At 36.6% G+C, this 23,652-nt stretch overlaps 1 protein-coding gene across 4 annotated transcripts in view; it reads left to right on the forward strand.

The window, feature by feature from the left end:
- Positions 1-23,652, forward strand: part of OPHN1 (oligophrenin 1) — a 526,945-nt gene that overhangs the window by 377,097 nt on the left and 126,196 nt on the right. For all 4 annotated transcript variants that reach the window (XM_059385802.1, XM_059385799.1, XM_059385801.1 and 1 more), the window contains exons 16-18: positions 3,824-3,908; positions 8,885-8,943; positions 10,321-10,426. In XM_059385802.1, the coding sequence (XP_059241785.1) occupies positions 3,824-3,908; positions 8,885-8,943; positions 10,321-10,426 (250 nt within the window). The remainder of the gene's footprint in view (positions 1-3,823; positions 3,909-8,884; positions 8,944-10,320; positions 10,427-23,652) is intronic.

The following is a 23,652-nucleotide window of genomic DNA, read 5'->3' on the forward strand; positions in this document are numbered from 1 at the left end:
AGCCTCCATTTTTGATTGCACCTCATTAATAGCTTTTTTGATTTCAACTTGGTTAGATTTTAGTTCTTTTATTTCTGCAGAAAGGGCTTTTATTATATCTCCCGAGAGGGTTTCTCTAATATCTTCCATTCCTTTTTCAAGCCTGGCTAGAACCTTGAGAATTGTCATTCTGAACTCTAGATCTGACATATTACCAATGTCTGTATTGATTAGGTTCCTAGCCTTCGGTACTGCTTCTTGTTCTTTTTTTTGTGGTGAATTTTTCCGTCTTGTCATTTTGTCCATGTAAGTGTATATGAAGGAGCAAGTAAAATACTAAAAGGTTGGCAACAACCCCAGGAAAATATGCTTTAACCAAATCAGAAGAGATCCCAAATCTGGACGGGGGAGAAAGTGGATAAAAAGAGGTTCAAAAAGGAAGAAAGAAATAAAAAAGAAAAGAAAAGAATTAAAAAAAGAAAACGAATAAAGAAAAATATAAAAAAATATGTATATATTAGATAAACTAGTTAAAAAAGTTAAAAAAGAAAAAGGTAAAAGTTAAAAAAAATTTTACCAGAAGGCGAGAAAAAAAAAAGGAAAAAGAAAAATTTAAATTAACTTCAAGACTAAACAAAATCACAGGGAGAAAGCCATGAGTTCCGTGCTTTGCTTTCTCCTCCTCTGGAGTTCTGCTGCTCTCCTTGGTATTGAAACCCCACTCCTTGGTAGGTGATCTTGGTCTTTGCTGGATTTCTTGCTGATCTTCTGGGGAAAGGCCTGGTGTAGTGATTCTCAAGTGTCTTTGCCCCAGGCGGAATTGCACCGCCCTTATCAGGGGCCGGTCTGAGTAATCGGCTCGGGTTTGCTTTCTGGAGCTTTTGTTCCCTGATCACTTTCCATAGAGTTCCAGAGGACGGGAATACAAATGTCGGCCTCCTGGTCTCCGGCCCGGAGGAGCCAGGAGCCGGGGTCCCCACTCCTCATTGCGCCCTCAGAGAACAGCGTCCAGTAACTCCAGTCTGCCTGACCTCCATCCGCGCTCGAGTTCACCGAGCCTGTTGCTGTTTCAAGGTAACACCGAGCTGTGAGCTTACTGTCGGCTCTGTCTCTGTAGCCGGTTTTCCCGTTCCAATACCCGCAAGCTCTGCAACACTCAGACACCCCCGATCATTCTCTTACCCTGTGGGACCTGAGGCCACGCTGACCCCGTGTGGGCTTCGCCCCGATTTAGCCTCTGGAGCGATGTCCCTCAGTGGAACAGACTTTTAAAAGTCCTGATTTTGTGCTCCATTGCTCTGCCGCTTGCCGGGAGCCAGCCCCTCCCCCCGGGGTCTATCTTCCTATCGCTTTGGATTCATGTCTCCTCCAGTCCTACCTTTCAGAAAGTGGTTGTTTTTCTGTTTCCAGAATTGCTGTTCTTCTTCTCTTCGATCTGTTGATGGATTTTCAGGTGTTTGCAATCTTTAGATAAGCTATCTAGCTGATCTCTTGCTAGCTGAAGTAGTCTCCGCCTGCTACTTTTCCGCCATCTTGACTCCTCCTCTTTCCATGACTTCTTTTTGAAGAGCACTTAGAACACTCTTCCACAAGTGCTCTGATTAGCTCTATTTTTCAGTATTTTTATACTTCGTTTAGACTTTGTCTTTCTGGTGCTGGTTTTAGTTTAATTTTAGTCTTCCAGACCTCTTATTTTCTTATGAATGAAAATTTGCTGGCATTTTGCTTGCTCTCTGCAAATGTTTGTGGAGATGGAATATTAGTGATATCTCCCTGGGATTTAGTGTTTATATTTCTAATTTCAAGTGATTTGGAATTTGGTTATTCTCTATGTTTCTGTTATGTGGAGGACATGGCTTTGTGTAACCCTGTTTTTCTCTTCATTCTATGTTTTCTGGAGGATGTGTAGGGTTACTTAGGCTTAGATGGCTAACCACATTATCTTGACATATGCATCACATATGGTTATAAATACTTTGTAAATATTTTAATTGGTACATAAAATTACAGTAAATGAAAGAACAAATATTTATCTGATAACTTCCTTATTATTGAGCATTTTACTTTTTTCCTTTTTTGTGATGACGTATTTATAGATGAGTCTATTCTGATATATACTTTGCGTAAATTTGCTGACATAGAATTATTGCTTCAGGGTTATAAATGTTATTAGTAATCTTGATATAATTTGAATCCAGGGAAAACCAATAGTTCACAGATGAATTTACTTTAAGCTGCTAATGTAGTCTCTACCCTTTTATAAGGTCACTTCCCTCTTTCCTATGTATATAATAGGATCCAGGTCTGAAATAGCTGGGATCCACCAGCATAGCTATTTCTGGAGAAAAGTGAGAATTTGACTTCTTCTTTGCTGATTTGGATGTCATTTATTTCTCTTGATTTTCTGATTGCTGAAGCTAGGATCTAGTACTATGTTGAACAACAGTGGTGAGAGCAGACATCCCTGTTGTGCTCCTGACTTTAGGGAAAAACCTCTCCGTTTTTCTCCATTAAGAATGATATTCATTGTGGGTTTTTCCTATATGGTTTTTATGATATTGAGGTATGTTCCTTCTGTCCCTACACTGCAGATTTTTTATCAAGAAAGGATGCTATATTTTGTCAATGCTTTTTTCTGCATCTATTGAGAGAATTTTATGGTTCTTATCCTTTTATTAAAAAGAAGCATGAAGGGGCATCTTGGTGGCTCAGTCATTAGGCATCTGCCTTCAGCTCAGGTGATGACCCCAGGATCCTGGGATGAAGCCCCACATCAGGCTCCTTCTCTCTCTCCTCTCTCCCTCTGCTGTTCCCCCTGCTTGTGCTCTCTTGAAACCTGAAAATAAGAAGGAAAGAAAGAAAGAAAGAGAGAGAGAAGGAAAGAAAGAAAGAAAGAGCCCAGAAACATGAGTGAATTGTTCTTAGATCTTCACTGTGAGAACCTCATAGGGCTCCTGGAGGCAAAATTCACAGAAGTGTGCAGGTACCCCAGGACCAGTCCCCCTTAGAATTCTTAACTCTCAAACTTATCCACTGAGCCTCTAGCAAATCAACTGTAGGTTAGGTTTTCCTAACCTTGTACTGTTCCCATAGAGTTTTCTACTCCGTGGCTTCTCCTCTAGTAAGTTTCTATTTTCTGGCTCTCCCAGTCTCTCTCTACAGTTTTGAGGACAGTAGTTTGTTGTGTGACCTCAGATCGCTGATGGATCTAAGAGGAGTTGATTTTTGGTTTATTATACTTTTTTCCTTGTGTGGTTGGAAGACATGACTTCCAAATGTCTTACATGCCTGAGTGGAATGCAAGGGAATTTTTAGACATCAAAGACATGGTTGTTGTACAAAGTTTCCATCTCTTGAAAACTGGGTAGAGTGACTATCTTTTAATATAATGTATTTTATTTTTCTTCTTTAAAGATTTTATTTACTTTAGAGAGAGAAGGTGGGGGAGGAGCAGAGAGAGAGAGAGAAAGAGTCTCAAGCAGACTCTGAGGCACTGAACACAGAGCCCATCCCAGCTCTCTATCCCACCACCCTGAAATCATGACCCAAGCAGAAACCAAGAGTCTGATGCTTAACCAACTGTGCCACCTGGACACCCCACTTCCTTTTTCTTTTTTTTTTTAAAGATTTTTTTTATTTATTTATGAGAGAGAGAGAGCATGAGAGGGGAGAAGGTCAGAGGGAGAAGCAGACTCCCCATGTTGCTGGGAGCCCGATGTGGGACTTGATCCTGGGATCATGACCTGAGCCAAAGGCAGTTGCTTAACCAACTGAGCCACCCAGGCAAGGGGTAAAAAGTAAGAACTTTTGGAATATTAACTTTTTAATTTTTTTCCTCAAATAGATCCTAAATGCCCAGGAGACGTTGATTTTCATAGTAGTGACTGGGACATTAAGACAATCACCAGCTCTTTGAAATTCTACCTCAGGTATGTCTGATACAATTTGGGAATTTGTTTTTCATAGTTGGTGAAATTTGTCTAGGTGGAGATTGGAGCTTATGTGGTTGGATAGCTCAGGAGCTCAGGAGGTTAGATAGGTTTGTTATAAAAAAAAGTGAAAAGAATTTCCGTCAAAAAAGAACGTGTATTAGAAAACCTTTAATTTGGGAATTTAGGCAAATTAAGCATCAAAATAATAGAATTATTATTGAAAAATGGCTTTTCCTTAAAGTAATGGAAGTTTTGCCATTGTGCGTAGAGTGATGTCACAATGTGCTCATGAATAATATCAGTATTTATGGCAATTCAAAGTTGTTAACATGCTTGGTTGAATAATAACTATTTTGAAACATTAAATTGCGTTTGGACAAACATATTTGTGTTTCTGTGTTATGTGTCATGTTTTATACATTCATCCATATAATAGAAATAAAAAGCAAGAAAATACAGTTACACAAATGTTAGAACTGAGTGAATTGAGAGCAATAAGAAAACAAAATTTACCTTATCAGCAAAATTTGGTGGTACAGTTCCTTGTGTGATGAATAGAACTTTTAGTTCACTAGCATAAATTTATATCATGTAAAAATATTTGGGGCATATATTTTTTGGGGGGGACATATACTCATTCATTTCTTTCTATTCTTTATGTCCAATTGTATGTATCATACATTATTTACTAATCGTCTTTTTTTTCAATTATTGTACTCTTTAGGTACTTGGATAGATACTTGAATATCATTAATCCAAAATAAATTGGGTCCCAGATATTGCTGTTAAATGACGTTTTGCTGTATTATCATCTTAGAACTTTATATAAACTTGAGTGCTCTTTCCAGGAGTATTTCTCTAGCATCTGCCAAAGAAGAAATGTACTGTTGTTAGAAGGTGTTCTAGGTTTACATTGACAATATCGTTTTTTGTTTCGTTTTGTTTTTTTTTACAATAATCCTGTAAGGTATGTGGTATCATAACTAATTTTACAGATGAGGAAATTGAAAGGCACCACTTTCCAGTTAAGTATTATCCATGCTCACAGCTCACATTATTTCAACCTAAGTATCCCTGACATATAGGTCACTGGTATTGGAGCATCTTCTTCCCATTTCCCATCCTCAGGGGCTATAGCATTCTTGAAGTTGCCTGGGTCATATTAGTGAAGACAGAGAGCAATCTACTCTGCATACTTTTAGAAGACTGGTGATGATAATAATGAGAGTAAATGATTCTATGTCTGTAGCCTTTTTCAAAGGAGTCAATTTTTTCCAAAATTTTATATAAGTTAAGTAACTCCCCACATTAAATCTTTCCCAACTCATCCCATAATAAGCAGTGTGGCCCCTTTTAAAGATGGGAAGATCAAGCCTGAAAGCCTGAATGAGCAATACCTCCAATAAGAGATTTGTCCTTAACACTTAATGTATGGGCCTTTAATATGCATTAACCAGTTAACACCCTTTAGGTTTCTCAAATAATTCAGTATTTTCAGAAAGGGGACTCTTCATCTGTGTTATACATACATAACTTATTCCTTATCTCCAACATTACCAGGAAAGTACCCTAAAAACTAAAACTATCCTTTCCTTTTTTAATTTATTTTTCCAGTGTTCTAAGATTCATTAAAACTATCCTTTCTTTCGCTAATATCTTTACTCTCTCTTATTCAACTCTTTCCTCTCAGCATATAAATATACTCCTATAAAACACATCTCTTTGACCTTGTGTGTTTTTTCATAAATGGGTAAATTCATTCTGCCATTTATTAAACCATTCAATAAACATTTCTTGAGTATCTAGTCTATGCCTAGCATGATACTAGGCATTAGGCATACAATTGTGAATAGATGTGGTCTCTAAATTTAAAAAAAGTTATAGTCCAGTTAGGAAAGCAGTAAAAAACAAATAATCATATCAACATGATATAATCATATAATCAATAATCATACAAATATAACAAACCATAATAAGTGCTCTGAAGAAAAGGTGCAAGGTGTTATGAAGGCATGTAATAGGAATACCTGATTTATTCTGGTGGTTTTTTGAACCGAGGTTTGAATTATAATTTACAGTCAGCTGAGAAGAGGCAGTTCCAGACAGAGATATACACAAAGGCCTTGAAGCACAAGAGAGAATGATCCTTTCAAGAAACTATGTGTACCAGTATAGAGAGGGAGGAAGAGATATTAGAAGCCAGATCATGCAAGGTCATATGGGACATAAGAATTGGGGTCTGGATTTATTTTAAAAGGAATGGGAATAAATTGAGAGATTTTAAGCAGTAGGTTATATGATGAGATTTGCATTTTGAAAAAAAACATATAAAGATCAGATTAGAGGGAATCAAAATAGGTAGAGATAGAAACCAGTTAGTAGGCTATTGCTGTGCTCTATGAAAGGGATGATGCCTCTGCTTGAACTAGCAGTGTAGATTGGTAGAAATAAGCATATTCAAGAAATTTAGGGAGTAAACTTAGATATGAGAATAGGAGAGATGGAGATAAAAGCATGACTTCTAAGTTTATGGCCCATATAACCAAATGGTAGCCATATATTTGCTGATTTGAGAAACACAAGAAAAAGACTAGATTCAGGGTAGATGACAAGATGGACTTTAGATATGTCAAATGTGGGTGTCTAACGACATCAGGGCAAGATATTAAGTGAGCAATTGAATATATGGGAATGAACTCAGAAGAATTCTGAGCTTGAGTTAAAACTGTGAGTCATCAACAATGTATATGATAATTGGGAGGCAGGAGCTTGGATGAGATTTCCTAATAAGAGGGATAATTCATGCCTTCCTATCCAAGCATCAATACATGAAGTAATCTACATACAGTGTCTCTACTTCTTTTTTTTAAGACTTTAAAAATTTATTTATTTGTTAGATAGCATATAAATTGGGAGTGCAGGCAGAAGGAGAAGCAGGCTCCTCGCTGTGCAAAGAGCCCAATGCTGGACTTGATCCCAGGACACTGGGTTCCTGACCTGAGCCAAAAGCAGACACTAAACCACCTGAGCCATCCAGGTGTCCCAGTGTCTCTACTTCTTAACCTCCCAGTTTTCTCCTTAACCCATTGCAGTCACCATCCCAATACCTCTGCTCCACTGCAAATGCTCTTGCCAAGGTCACGAGTGATTCCCTCAGTGCTAAACACAATGTACAATTGTCAGTCCTTACTTGATTTCTTTGCAACATCTGAAGCTGTTAATGAAGCCTCCTTGATACTTTCTCCCCTTTTGGATTCTACTGTATCACTTGTTTTTGGCTTTCCTCATACCTTTTTTGACCATTTTTAGAAGTTCCCTTTATGGACTTTCTACCTGATATTTTCCAGGATTCTCCTCTCTTTTTACTATAATTGAGGGTTGAAAAATTCAAATATCCACAGAAATGAATGAAGCAGACTACTTTCCTATTAAAACATTACATATTGAACCTGTATTTGCATAGTGATCCCTTTGTTTATATATAATCAGCCATAATATTTATTTCCACAAATAACCATATGGGCTCAATATAACCAGGTCTTTCCATTTTTCAATAGAGGCAGAAAATGCAGATTTTATGTGAGGTATCTCAGTTTTTTTTTATATTTTGACACCTAATACAACTTGTCTTTTTAATACACTATTCTGAACAAATAATAATTGGAAGGCCTCTTGGCTATGAGTTGGTCATCTCTCCTTGAGCAGTGGTATCTGTTCTTGTGGTTTTAACTGCTCACCTATGTTCATGGTTTTAAACACTCACCTAGGTTTATGATTTTCATATTTACTTCTCAGATATAGAAGGGCATTCCATCCATCTGCCTAATAGACAAGTGCCTTTGACTACCCCAAAAGTCCCTCTGGCTTAACGTCTCTACTTCCTTCTGAATCCATTTCTATTCTATCCAGTCTCACAAACCAGATGACTCTCTCCCTTACCAGTACACCCAATCATTGAAGAAGCTCTGTCTTTAATGTCTTTTAAATAATTCTCCTTATCATTTCTTTTTTTCTTTGATGCCACTATTTTTGTTTAGGTCTTTATTACCTCTCAACTGGATTACTATGATAATAGTAATGTCAGACCATATAACATAGTGATTAAGAGCATAGGCTCAAGAAAGACTGCCTAGTTCTGCCACTTATTGGCTTTGCGTGGTCTTGGATGACTTATTTAACTTTTCTGAACTTCAGTTTCCCCATTTATAAAATGGATATAATAACAATATCTACCTTACAGTGTTGTCATGAGGATTAAATTAGTAAATATATGCAAATCATTTAGAACAGTGAAGCATTTACTAATATTATTATCATCACACTGGTCCTTTTACATTGTTAATTCTGTATATGGCACTCTTCTCAACTAGACTATTAGCTCTTGAAGGTTTGGGGGTCTTTCTTACTCATCTTTGGATCCTAATATCTGGCACAATGTCAGGTATCTGTAGGTGCTCAGCCTATGTATGTATGTATGTATGTGTGTATATATATATACATATATATATATGTATATATATATATATTTAACTAAATAAAGAAATCTGTTGGACCTCAGTTTTCTCCTCCATTAAGCTGAGATTTGAATAACTGCTGCATGTCACAGGATCATTGGAAGGATCAGATGGGAAGATAGATATGAAAGTACTTTGAAAACTAAGGAACTATCAAACTGCAAGGACTTTATAGCAGCATTCAGATTGGGTCCACTTTGGAATTTTTCAGGGCTGGTTTATGACTCCTTTCACCTTTGAAAACTAATTAGGGACCCTGCAGGACTAATTGGCTTATACTTTTGCAGGTCTTCTATTGATTTACCAGTAAGTGGCATTCCTCTGACAAAGTTTCAGGTGAAGAGAGAAATACATGTAATCTCACTAAGCTATAGGGATTAGGAACTTTAAGCCTTGCTGCCCACAGAACTGAAAATCCAAGGCTTCCCCAAAGGAACTTACAGTCTTCATTAATTTCAGGAATCTTTCTGAACCTGTCATGACCTATAGACTTCACAAAGAGCTGGTCTCTGCTGCCAGTAAGTATTTATGTTGCTAGTTAATTGTGTTGTTTTGGCTTCTTAATAATGTTCATTAGTAGGGGCGCCTGGGTGGCTCAGTGGGTTAAGCCGCTGCCTTCGGCTCAGGTCATGATCTCAGAGTCCTGGGATCGAGTCCCGCATCGGGCTCTCTGCTCAGCGGAGAGCCTGCTTCCCTCTCTCTCTCTGCCTGCCTCTCCATCTACTTGTGATTTCTCTCTGTCAAATAAATAAATAAAATATTTAAAAAAAATAATGTTCATTAGCAATAAACCTAGAAAACTGTTTGAGAAAAAGTGAGGGGAAAAATATCCATAGATTTTTGTCCACTACCAAATGAGAGTATTCTTGCTTGCTGTCTAACTCAAGTGTTATATTATTTTTCATAAATAAGTAGAAGTTGAGTAGGTTGGATAAAACTGGCTAACATGAGGGATGTTACGGGTGTGAGGGCTTTACTGACTGCATATGCCTCTTCTGCCAGAATAAGAGCATTAATTCACATAACTGGGGGCAGCAGAATGGTTTCATTATAGTTGCTGTTTTAGATTTTTTTCATAGCTTTGCCTTTTTTAATGTTTTTCATTTGTGCTATGAATTATTACTCCTAATGTGTTAATGCTAGAATCATATTTTCTAGATAAAACTGAGGGTGCAGTGGAACATTGCATGGGAAATAAAGCATATAGAATCACCCCAAAAGTCAGCAGCTGAAGAAGTATTAAAAGTTTTGGCTGAGGCCACTGTATGGGTATCCCTCCCTATCTTTACATGACCCTTCTATTCTGTGCTCTCTGTGGTGTACAGGAAAAAGACTGATAAGACTTGACCTCATAATGAATATTTGTTGAGGCAATGGACCTTTGATCTGACCTGAGACCTCTAAACTGTCTCAGGGATTTTCACATAAACCCAAAGGTAGCAGTATCCCTCCCAGCACCACAAAAAGATGGATGGGCAAGGGTTTTCAGCGTAAGTTTACATGTGAAAGGGTAGAACAACCTGCTGTACCTAGAACTTTGACTTCCTCAGAGATAGTCTTGTGTTTTCATCTTTCTATTCTCTCTCTCTCTCTCTCTCAAAACTCCCAGACCTATTTCTTTGTTATTATCTCTCTTTTTGTCTTTTATCTCTCTTTTGGTGTCTTTGTCTTTCTCCCTCTCTCTCTCTGTCTCAATGTCTTTTTTTCCTTGGTGTCTCTTTGCCATTGTTTCATTGTACCTGCTTCTCTCTTTCTCTTTTCATCTCTCTGTTTCTGATTGTGTGTGTGTGTGTGTGTGTGTGTGTGCGCGCGTGCACGCGCACGGGTGCCTATATGAGAGTTTGCTTGATCCAGTTGCCTAAAAGGCAAAACTGTCTCTCTCTGTTCTCTCTCAGAGTCTGACAACCTGGATTACCGGCTGGGAGCTATTCATTCCCTGGTATATAAGCTACCTGAAAAGAATCGAGAGATGCTGGAACTTCTTATAAGACACTTGGTCAAGTAAGTAACTTCTGAGTTTTCAGGAAGAGTTTCTATTTGAGGATTGGCCCACAGGGTACACAGGGAAACTGTTTGTTATCTCCTTAAATCCCAGCCACCAACTGTTTAATCCTGGACAGGCTGAGTGCTCTATAAAGAAGGTGATTTTGCCTTGGCCCTTGTATATATATCCTCCCAGTGTCATCATCCATCTCAATTGAAGGGTATTACCAGATAAAGTGGGCTGAACATGGGCTTTGTAGTGAGATAAATTTGGTTTTAAATTCCAGCTGTATCACTTATTTACCTGTATAATCTTACATAACCTCTTAGATATCATCTAACCTCTTAGATATAATCTTAGATAATCTCTCTTAGCCTGTTTAGTCATCTGTAAAATGAAAATAGTATTGCCCAACATGCAGGACTGTTCTGTGTATTTGAATGAACACAGATAAAGTGCATAGCACATAAGAGATTCTCAAGAAATGGGAGTTATTAAGATTGTGGCCAACTTTTTGCTTGGGTATGGCAGACAGGAAAGACATATTGTAGAGAGTAGGCCTAGTGATGAGCTCCGAGATGGTGTGTTTATGTGGCATGGGTCGTACTTTTTGGCCAGAGGATTCAGTTTTGTGGATAAAGATGAATTTACTTGACTCATAAGAGCCAGTTGCTCTTATGAAGAAGTATGGTACAGCAGAAAGCACTCGGACTATGGACAGGTCAGTAAATCTGGGTTCTGGTGTCAGTTCTGTTACTAGCTTTCTTGATAATCATGGACAGGTCACCCTCAAGGCTTCTCCTGGTATATTAAAAAGTACAGAAATGAGACAACAAGCTTAGAAAAATTGCAATGGATTTTATGTGTGTCTATTTTTCAAAATAAAGCTATCACCACACTCACAAAAATGCAGTAATCATACATTTTTAACCTCATTTGGAGAAGATCTCAAATACCTAAACCTGAAACCCTTAGTGAAGGTGAGGCTCCAGGCTCAATGGCCCTCTTGGTCACCCCCTGTGATAAATTCTGCATCTCTGGATCTCAGGTTTCCCTGTGATATAATGAGATATTACCAAGATTCAGTGAAACTCTGACATTCTGGGTTTTTTTTATATTTCTATAACAAATTAGCATTATAGACACTAATGTAGATAAAAAGGCAGAATTAGCAAGAGGATACCTTTTATATTTATTGCCAATATTTGTAATTTGGGCTAATTGAGAGGCAATTTCTTCCCAAAATGTTGTTTGTGATAATCTTAGTGAAAGTACAAAAAACAACACATAAATCATTTGCATATTAATTTGAAGTTACCCTGGGGGAAAGAGAAATTGGGTTCAAGTTCCACATTATATCTAATTTTCTGTGTGAACGAAGGAAAGTTCCTCCCACTCTCTGGGCTTTCTTTTATTCATCTATAATATGAGAGGACTGAACTAGCTAATCTGAAATAGTTATTCCTGCTCTGATTTTCTAAGATTCTTAGTATGTGACAAGGACTTAGCTAAGGATTATCCTGCTAGCAGTTATCGAGGAGCACCTACTTCCATTCACCCAATGTCTGGCTACTACCTTATCTCAACGATCTTGATCTTCAAAAAGCCTAGAACAAAAGAGACAAGAGACACAAACATAGAAGACACAGAAATAGAAAACAAATACCCTTAAGTATATGAAAAACTGCTCATTTTCTCAAAGGAGAAAAATGCAAATTAAACCTGTACTGAGATACCACTTATTCTTGAAACCTAATACATGATCTATTGATGAGACTTTGGGGCAAATAGGTATTCAACTACATTGCTGACATTAATGCAATATATAACTAGAGGAGGCAAATTTGACAAGATCTAACAAATCTGCATATTCACTTACCCTATGCCTAGAAATTCTACTTTTAGACATACACTCTGAAGACACACCTCCACAAGTACCAAACAACATATACACAAGGTTCAACACTGTGGCATAATTTTTTAATAGCAAAATATTGGAAATAGCAGAAGCACCCAACAATAGGGGACTATTTGAATAAATAATGGTATATTCAAACAATGTAGTCATTGTATGTAGTCATAAAATACAGTCAAAAAAGTATTAAGAAAATATCTACAAACTTTATTTTGTAGTGATTTAGAATGCATTGCAAATGTCAGGGTGTATAACAGAGAACAACAGCAAAAACAAAAACAAACCCAAAGTTTAAAACAAGATATATGAGTATGCTACCCTTTCTATAAGAAAAAAAGAGGGAAATAAGAATATATAAGAATATTAAACACATGTTTTCTTACTTTTGTCAAATTAAGCAGTAAGATAAAAAACGAATGACTCAAAAAGTTAAGCCACAAGACCCACTAATTCTATTATTAGGTATATAATAAGGAGAAATGAGAACATATTTTCATGCAAAAACATATACACAAATATACACAGTAAAATTATTCGTAGTTACCCAAAAGTGGAAATAACCCAAATGACCACCAAGTGATAAATTTAAAAAAGGTGGTATAAATATACAATGAGATATTATTCAGTGATAAAAAGAAATGAAGCACTAAGGCACGTGGGTGGCTCAGTCATTTAAGCATCTGCCTTTGGCTCAGGTCATGATCCCAGTATCCTGGAGTCCAGCCGCAAATCTGGCTCACTACTCAGTGGGGAGTCTGTGTCTCCCTCTCCCTCTGCCCTTCCCCTCCACACTCATGCTCGCTCCCTCTGCCCTTACTCTTTTTTTTTGCATTTATTTTTTTTTAATTGTGTTATGTTAGTCACCATACAGTTTGTCACTAGGTTTTTTTTTAATATAATTTTTTATTTTTTATAAACATATATTTTTATCCCCAGGGGTACAGGTCTGTGAATCACCAGGTTTACACACTTCACAGCACTCACCAAAGCACATACCCTCCCCAATGTCCATAATCCCACCCCCTTCTCCCAAACACCCTCTCCCCAGCAACCCTTAGTTTGTTTTGTGAGATTAAGAGTCACTTATGGTTACACTGTTGGTGGGAATGCAAGCTGGTGCAGCCACTCTGGAAAACAGCATGGAGGTTCCTCAAAATGTTGAAAATAGAACTGCCCTATGACCCAGCAATTGCACTATTGGGTATTTACCCTAAAGATACAAACGTAGTGATCCAAAGGGGCATGTGCACCCGAATGTTTATAGCAGCAATGTCCACAATAGCCAAACTATGGAAAGAACCTAGATGTCCATCAACAGATGAATGGGTCACTAGGTTTTGATGTAGTGTTCCATGGTTCATTGTTTGCATATAACACCCAGTACTTCATGCAATCCATGCCCTCCTTAATATCCATCACCAGGATCACCCATTTCCCCCACCCCATCCCTTCTGAAACCCTCTGTTTGTTTCCCAGAGTCCATAGTCTCTCATAGTTCATCTCTCACTCCAATTTCTTTCCCTTCCTTCTAATGTCTTCCATGCTATTCCTTATGTTCCACAGATAAGTGAAACCATGTGATAATTGACTTTCTCTGTTTCACCTATTTCACTCATCATCTCTTCCAGTCCTATCCATGTTCATGCAAAAGTTGGGTATTTTATCCTTTCTGATGGCTGAGTAATAGTCCATTGTGTATATGGACCACATCACGTTTATCCATTTGTCTCTTGAAGGTCATCTTGGATCTTTCCATTTTTTCATGCCCTTCCTCTTATGCTCTCTCACTGGTATTCTCTCTCTCAAATAAATAGATAAAATCTTAAAAAAAAAAAAGAAATGAAGCACCGATTCATGCTACAACAAGGATGAAATTTGAAAATATTATGCTAAGTAAAAGAATCTAGACACAAAACACCACATATTATATGGGTCCATTTATATAAAATGTTCAGAACAGACAAATCTACAAAGACCAAAAGTAGATTAGTGGTTGCCTAAGACTGGGATATGCAGACGTGGGAGTGAATGGGTAGTGATTACTATGGGGTTTCTTTCTGGAGTGGTGAAAATACTCTGAAATTAGATAGTGATGATGGTTACACAACTCTGTGAATATACTAAAAACAATTGGGAAAAAACATTAAAAGGGTGAACTGTATGGTATATGTAATATATTTCAATAAAGCTCTTATAAAAACAAACTAATAAGTGCAGCAAAAGAAACCACCAACAAAACAAAAAGGGAAACTATCAAATGGAAGAAGATGAAGTTAATATCCAAAACACATAAATCATACAACTCAACAACAAAAATTCCCAAACCATCTGATTTAAAACTGTGTAAAAGATATGAATAGATCTTTTTCCAAAGAAGACATACAGATGGCCAACAGACACATGAAAAGATGCTCAATATCACTTAGTTTCAGAGAAAGACCAATCAAAACCATAATCAGGTATCACTTGGCAGAATGTCTCATATCAAAAAGACAAGAAATAACAAGTGTTGGTGAGGATATGGAGAAAAAGAAACCCTCATGCACTGTTGGCAGGAATGTAAATTGGTGCAACCACTGTGTAAAACAGTATGGAGTTTCCTCAAAAAGTTAAAAAAATAGAATTACAGTAATTCTATTCCATTACTGGATTTACCGAAGCAATATGAAAACATTTTGACTCAAAAAGATATATACACCCCTGTGTTTACTGAAGCATTATTTACAATAGGCAAGGTAATGAAGCAATCCAAGTGCCCCCTCCATAGATGAATAAAGAAGATATGAGATATTTTATATAAATACTACATATATTATATGTATAATGGATGTTGTGTATGTGCATACACACACATACACACACACACACAATGGACTATTACTTGGTCATAAAGAACACAGTCTTGCCATTTGCAACAACATGGATGGAGATAGTATTATGCTAGGTGAAATAAGACAGAGAAAGACAAATAATGTGGAATATAAAAACAAAACAAACAAAACAGACTTTTAAATATGGAGCACAAACTGGTATTCGTAAGAGAGGAGGTGGGTGGGGGAATGGATGAAGGAGATTAAGAGGTACAAATATCCAAAAGGTAAAAAAAACCACCCTAATGAAAATGATTACTAAAGGGAGTAGGTGGTGAATAGGGTAGAAGTGATAAAGGTGATGAGAGCCACATTCCTCTAAATCCACCTCCTTGTATGGTTTCGACTTTTGAACCATACTAATATTTTATATATCCAAAAAGTAAAATGCAACCAAGGATTATAAACCCTGAGATTGAAGATTAAAAAGTAAATGAGGGACACCTGGGTAGTTTAGTCATTTAAGCCTTTGCCTTTGGTTGAAGTCATTGATCTCCAGGTCCTGGGATAAGGCCCCTCAATGGGATTCCTCCCTGCTCAGAGGGAGTCAGCTTCTCCCTCTCCTCTACCCCTCCCCCTGCTCATGTGCAAACATGCTCTCTCTCTCAAATAAATAAATAATAAATAAATATTTTAAAAAGCAAATGAGTCTGAATGTTTATCAAATTGATAACATAACCACATAAAGAAAATAGTTATTTCAACTAATTTACTGTGTAGTCCTCTGACTCATCCTTAATGAGATAATATTTAAAAACAGGAAAAGCTACAAAAAAGTAGTAAGCATCACCCAGTAGGTTTAGTAATAATATTGTAATTAAATTTTAAACTATTTTATACTTATGTATCACAAGGATAAAGAAAAAAGTTAAAAAGTGAGTATATTAATATTATCACAAGAGAAGATTTATGCTGTAAGAAAAAGAGATAAGGATATAAAATGTAAGATATTAAAAATCTATAATGATGGGGCGCCTGGGTGGCTCAGTGGCTAAAGCCTCTGCCTTTGGCTCAGGTCATGATCTCAGGGTCCTGGGATCAAGCCCCACACTGAGCACCACATCAGGCTCTCTGCTCAGTGTGGAGCCTGCTTCCCCCTCTCTCTCTGCCTGCCTCTCTGCCTACTTGTGATCTCTGTCTGTCAAATAAATAAATAGATAAAATCTATAATGGTAAAGCCGAATTAAGAAAGCCAGTATGAACTAGTGATTTATTTTTAATTTTTTTCCTTTTGTTAAGATTTTATTTATTTTATTTGACAGACACAGTGAGAGAGTGAACACAAGCAGAGGAAGTGGGAGAAGCAGGTTCCCCACTGACCAGGGAGCATGATGTGGTGCTCAGTATGGGGTTTGATCCCAGGACCCTGGGATCACAACCTGAGTCAAAGGCAGATGCTTAACAACTGAACCACCCAGGAGCCCCTGAACTCATGATTTAAAAAAGAAAATGATGGATCTAGAGTGTATTATTTTAATATAATTAAGTCAATCAGGGAAAGACAAATACTGTATGATTACACTCATATGTGGAATTTAAGAAACAAAACTGATGAACATAGGGGAAGGGAAAGAAAAATAAATAAGGTAAAAATAGAGAGGTAGGCAAACCATAAGAGACCCTTAACTATAGAGAACAAACTGAGGGATGCTGGAGGGGAGGTGGTTGGGAGGATGGAGTAATTGGGTGGTGGGCATTGAGGGCATTTGATGTAATGAACACTGGGTGATATATGTATAAATGTTATATGTTATAAATCACTAAATTCTACCCTGAAACTAATATATGTTAACTAATTGGAATTTAAATAGAATAAAACAAAAAACAACCCCAGCAAAACAACAAAACTTCTACTCATTGAACCAGTCTTGAAGTGATTCTACCCCTCCAAAAAAGCAATGAGCATACATAATGCCCAGATCTTTGTTTCTAAACAACATTCACTTCCTAGAGAAATGGCGGACTACTGGTCTAAGGCAAGGAAAATACAAGGTGAGTCTAGGATAAAGTATACCTTTGTAACAAATGAGAGCTTAAGTACTGATACAGTTGTGTCACAAGGACACAGCAACCTGTTTGAAAAGGCTGACATTGATTACATCTGGAGTCAACATAAACATCAAAAACAAAAGTGCTATATTTGAGTATAACTTTTTGAATAAATATTTATTGGAGATGAGTACAATAAGGAAAGCTCTTCCTTACAGAAGAATGCCAGCTAATAGATGTGGGAGGAATAATAGAATTAGATAAACCAGTAGTTTATAATCTCAGTACCCTGTTTCAGGCATACATCAAAACCATTGGGTAAAAGATTGCTCAGGAACAACATATTCACATAATTCCCTTGTATCACCCACAGATTACTTACTAATTACAAATGAAAAATGTATCTTTATAATCAAGCTATCTTGCAAACATCATCTTAGTTAATTGAGCAAAGTTAGCATCACTAATAATAGTACAAATTGACCTTATGTACCTCTTGATAGGATACAGGAAGAAGTACACAATATAACTTAAATAATTTTGTCAAAAAGGTTTAACCTGAATCAAATTAAATCATTCCAATTTACAAAAAGTAGAGGGTATAGGAAAAATACAGACTCCTCGATATTCTATTAAGAAACTAGCCTGGACTTTTCACTGTCCGGGAAACAGAGGTAGGTGTACTGTTCTATATCAAGAGATTAAAGAAACATAAACAAATGTAGTGCATGAACTCTGGATCTAGGTTTGAAAAAACCCAAGTATAAAATAATTTTTTGCATGACATTTGAGAAAATCTGAAGGTGGACCACTAATTGGATAATATGACACTGTAAATTTTCTTGGGTATTAAAATAATTTGTGATTTTTGTAGAACAGTGTGTTCTTTCTTTCTTTTTTTCTTTTTAAGTTTTTATTTAACTTCTAGATAGTTAATAGTGTAATCTTAGTTTCAGTGCTAGAACGAAATGATTCATCTCTTCCATACAATGACCAGTGCTCATCACAAGTGGTCTCCCCCACTTCCCCTAGAGTAACCCTCAGCTTGTTCTCTTCAGTTAAGAGTCTGTTTCCTGGGTGCCTGGGTGGCTCAGTGGGTTAAGTCGCTGCCTTCAGCTCAGGTCATGATCTCAGGGCCTTGGGATCGAGTCCCGCATCGGGCTCTCTGCTCAGCAGGGGGCCTACTTCCCTCTCTGTCTCTCTCTCTCTCTCTGCCTGCCTCTCCGTCTACTTGTGAGCTCTTTCTGTCAAATAAATAAATAAAATCGTTAAAAAAAAAGTCTGTTCCCTAATTTGCTTCTCTTTTTTTCCCCTATGTTCATTTGTTTTGTTTCTTAAATTCCACATATTAAAGGGATCATACAGTATTTGTCTTACTCTATTTCCTTTAGCATAATACAGTCTGGCTCTATCCATGTCATTACAAATGGCGAAATTTCATTCTTTTTGATGGCTGAGTAATATGCCATAGTATTTGTGGACTACATCTTCATCCAATTATCAGTTGATGGACATTTGGGCTCTTTCTATAATTTGGCTATTATTCATAATGCTGTTATGAACATTGGGGTCCATGTATCCCTTCAGATCAAGATTTTTCTATTCTTTGAGTAAATACCTACTAATGCAATTGATGGGTTGTAGGGTAGTTCTATTGTTAAAGTTTTGAGGAATGTCCATACTGTATTCCAGAGTGACTGCACCAGTTTGCATTCCCACCAACAGTGTAACAGGATTATCCTTTCTCTGCATCCTCACCACACCTGCTTTTCCCTGTGTTGTTAATTTTAGCCATTCTGACATGTGTGAAGTGATATCTCATTCTAGTTTAGATTTGTATTGTCCTCGTGCTGAGTGATGTTGAGCATCTTTTCATGTGTCTTTTGGCCATCCGAATGTCCTTGAAAAAATGACCATTCATGTCTTCTACCCATTTCTTAACTGGGTTATTTGGTTTTTGGGTGTGGAGTTTGATGAGTTCTTTATATATTTTAGATACTAACCATATATCACATATGTCATTTGCTAATATCGTTTCCCATTCTGAAGGTTGCCTTTTAGTTTTGTTGGTTGTTTCCTTCACTGTGCAGAAGCTTTTTTTCTTGAAGTCCAGTGTTCATTTTTTCTTTTGTTTCCCTTGACTCCAGAGTCATACCTAATAACAAGTTGCTATGGATGTTATGAAAGAAATTACTGCCTGTGTTCTATTCTAGGATTTTCATGGTTTCCTGTCTCACATTTAGGTCTTTCATCCATTTAGAATTTACCTTTGTCTATGGTAAAAGAAAATAGTCCAGTTTCATTCTATTGCATCTTTCTGTCCACTGTTGTGCTATCCATTTCTTGAAGAGACTCTTCTTTCTCTAAGATATTCTTTCCTGCTTTGTTGAAGATTAGTTGACAATATACTTTAGGGGTCCATTTCTTGGTTTTCTGTTGGGGGTCCATTTCTCGGTTCTCTTATGTACCACTGATCTATATGTCTGTTTTTGTGCTAAAACCATACTGTCTTGATCACTACATATTTGTAATATAACTTGAAGTCCAGAATTGTGATGCCTCCAGCTTCGCTCTTTTTTTCAAGCTTGCTTTGCTATTTGAGGCTTTTTATGGTTCCATACAAATTTTAGGATTCTTCTAGCTCTGTGAAAAATGCTGGTGGTATTTGATAGGGATTGCATTAAATGCTTTGGGTAGCATAGACATTTTAACAGTATTTTGTTCTTCCAATCCATGAGCATGAGATGTTTTTCCATTTCTTTGTGCCATCTTCAGTTTCTTTCATAAATGTTCTATAATTTTCAGAGTATGGATCCTTTATTTCTTTGGTGAGGTTTAATCCTAAGTACCTTATGGTTTTTGGTATAATTTTAAATGGTATCAGTTCTTTGATTTCTCTTTCTTCAGCTTAATTATTGGTGTATAAAATTTCAGAAATTTCTGTTCATTATTTTGTATCCTGTGACTAGTTCTAGCAATTTTTTGGTGGAGTCTTTCGGGTTTTCTCCATAAAGTATCATATCCTCAGTGAATATTAAGAGTTTCATTTCTTCACTGCTGATTTAGGTGTAGGTTACTAAGCTTACTAGAGTCTTATTTTTGTAATAATATTTCTGTTACTTTTGAAGCAATAATGTGCACTCTAGAGATTAGAAAATACAGAAACATTTAAAAAGTAAAAGTTTTCTCTTCCCAGTATCCAAAATCACTACTATTAATAATTAGCTTATTTTCTTTCAGATCATTCTGTTAGTGTGTATTTCTACACACACACACACACACACACACACACATGCATTCACATTTTTTACCAAAATGAGATTATGGTGTTTTGCAGCTTATTTTTTTTCAGTTCTATAATTTCCACCTTTCCATACAATGTTAACATTTCCCTAGTTTACCCAAAAATGCCCTTTATAGGTGGTGTGCCCAAACTAGTACTCAATATAGTGTCACACACACACACTATTTTTTATATTCTTTTCATTTTTCAAAAATTCTAGCTCAGGTCTTTTTTTTTTTTTTTTATTGCGTCGACTAACGAGTGGCTTGTTGATAGGACTAGATCCACCAGTTGTCCTACAGAGTCTTACTAGTTTTGTCTACTTTCTTCAGTGTTATATTTTTGAACTTGTTCCCCCATTTTCTTTATTTCTTATAAAGTGGAGATTATACTTAAAGACAGATGAATTCAGTTTAACTATTTTTTTGGCCAGAACACATCATAAGCCATACTGTGTCCCTTATGCTATATCACATCTGAAGATGCGTATTTGTTGGTCTACCTTAGTGATGTTATGATTAATCATTACACTATTCTTCTAACCTGTCTGTGGAAGTTGAGAGTATATATACAATATTTGTAGCCAATCCATATATCTTTTTAAAAAAATTTTATTTATTTATTTGACAGAGAGAGGCCACAAGTAGGCAGAGAGGCAGGCAGAGAGAGAGGGGGAAGCAGGCTCCCCACTGAGCAGAGAACTCAATGTGGGGCTTGATCCCAGGACCCTGAGATCATGACCTGAGCTGAAGGCAGTGGCTCAGCTTAACCCACTGAGCCACCCAGGCACCCCGCCAATCCATATATCTTGACACATCTAAACAATGGGAAGTCACTTTACCATCAATGATGCTAATTAACAAAGCTACTGGTGTTGATTGAAGGTCCAGTTATTTGAGGCTTATAGTAACTCCTCTGCCTTCTGATTAGAGTTTTTAAAATACTGATTAATCACTCCTAGTATAGTAAGTATGTATTTATAATTAGAATACTATATTTATAACTATCCTAGAATATACATGAAAGCTAACAAACATATATCAAATTTTACCAATTCTTTTTTTAAAGATTTTATTTATTAATATTTATTTATTTAACAGAGAGATCACAAGTAGGCAGAGAAGCAGGCAGAAGAGGGGGAAAGCAGGCTCCCCATTGAGCAGAAAGCCCAATGCAGGGCTGGATCCCAAGACCCTGAGATCATGACCTGAGCTAAAGGCAGAGGCTTAACCCACTGAGCCACCCAGGTGCCCCCAAATTTTATCAATTCTAAGGGAATGGCAGCAGAGCAGTTTTGGTTTAATTATCATAACCTTTATATTCATGAACTTGGTCCTAGCCATTCATATTGTAGTCATTTTGGTAAAATTTTGTTCATTGTTGGGTTTATTTTCTATTTAAAAGGTTTTAAAAATACTAAATAATTTGACAATAGAGTGATTTTTTTTATTAGTGGTCCATAAAATGTTGGTGTGGTTACAAATGATGACATTGATGAAATTCAGGACATTTACACTGACTGTGTTGAAGCTTTTAAATGGAAATTATATTCCATTGGAGATATGAACCACATTTTCTTTATTCAAATATACAATGGAATATTACTCAGCCATCAGAAAGGATGAGTACCCACCATTTCATTAACATGGATGAAACTGGAAGGGACTACATTAAGAGAAATAAGCAGAGAAGGAAAATTATCATATGGTTTCACTCATATGTGGAACATAAGGAATAGCACAGAGTAACACAGGGAAAGAGGGGGAAAACTGAAGGGGGAGAAATCAGAGAGGGAGACAAACCATGAAAGACCCTGGACTCCAGGAACCAAACTGAGGGTTACAGAAGGGACGGGGACAGTGGACGGATGGGGTAACTGGATGATGGGTATTAAGGAGGGCACATGATGTGATGAGCACTGAGTGTTATACACAACTAATGAATTATTGAACACTACATCAAAAACTAATGAACATAATAATAAAAAAGAAAAAAGTAAATTATAGATAATAAAATAAAATAAAAAAATAAATTGAAGTTAATATAACACCAGTGGAGGAAACCAAACTTGTCTGCCCTAAGGGCACTATCCTCAAGAATGGGGACTTCTCACTTTGTGACAGACACTGACGCACTCTCCCTCTCTTAGTATCTTATCCCTTAAAAAACTTGTTATTATGCAAGATTTCAAGTATATGCAGAAATAGAAGGAACAATGTATGGACCTCTCATGTGCCTATCACCCAACCTCAATAGTTATCAACATGTGGCCAATCTTGTTTCATCAATATTTCCATTTACCCTCCCCCATATTATTTTAAAGTAAATCCAAGACATCGTATTATTTTATCCATAAATATTTTAATATGTATATTGAAAAAAGAAAATTATTTGTATACATAAACACAATTATGATGTCTAAACATAAGTTAGTAATAATTACTTATTATTAAATATTCTGTGTTTAAATTTCTAAGTCTCAAACATGTCATGGGTTTTTTTCCTTGAATCAGGATGCAAATAATATCCACACATAACATCTGTTAAAATGTTTCTTAAACCTCTTTTAATCTTTAGCAGAGGTCAGCAAATGTTTTCCATGAATGATTAGGTTATGCATATTTTAGGCTTTGTGAGCTATATAGACTCTGTCCCAACTATTTATTTCTACATTTGTAGTACAAAAACAGCCATTGATAATATGTGAAGAAATGGGCAGAGCTATGCTCCAATAAAATTTTATTTACTAAAACAGATGGCAAGTTACATTTGGCCCAAGAGCCATACTTCATTGAACCCTGATCTATAGCAGTAGTTTTCAAACTTTGGTGTGTATCATAAACACTTAGAGGGCTAATAAACACAGAGGCCAGGTCTTTATATAGGATAAGGCCTCTATGGGATTTATAAAGAGATTTATTTATTTATTTGAGAGAGAAAGAGCATGCATGCACATGAGTGAGGCAAGAGTCAAAGGGAGAGAATCTTCAAATAGACAACCCACTGATCATGGGGCCTGTTACAGGGCTTTATCAAAGGATCCATGAGATCATGAACCTGTGCTGAAGCCAAGAGTCAGATCAGATTCGGTTTTTTTTTTTGGACTTTTTATTTAATTTTTAATTTTTATAAACATATATTTTTATTCCCAGGGGTACAGGTCTGTGAATCACGAGGTTTACACAC

This window comes from Mustela nigripes, chromosome X, assembly GCF_022355385.1.
Source record: "Mustela nigripes isolate SB6536 chromosome X, MUSNIG.SB6536, whole genome shotgun sequence".
NCBI classification, from domain to species: Eukaryota; Metazoa; Chordata; class Mammalia; order Carnivora; family Mustelidae; genus Mustela; species Mustela nigripes.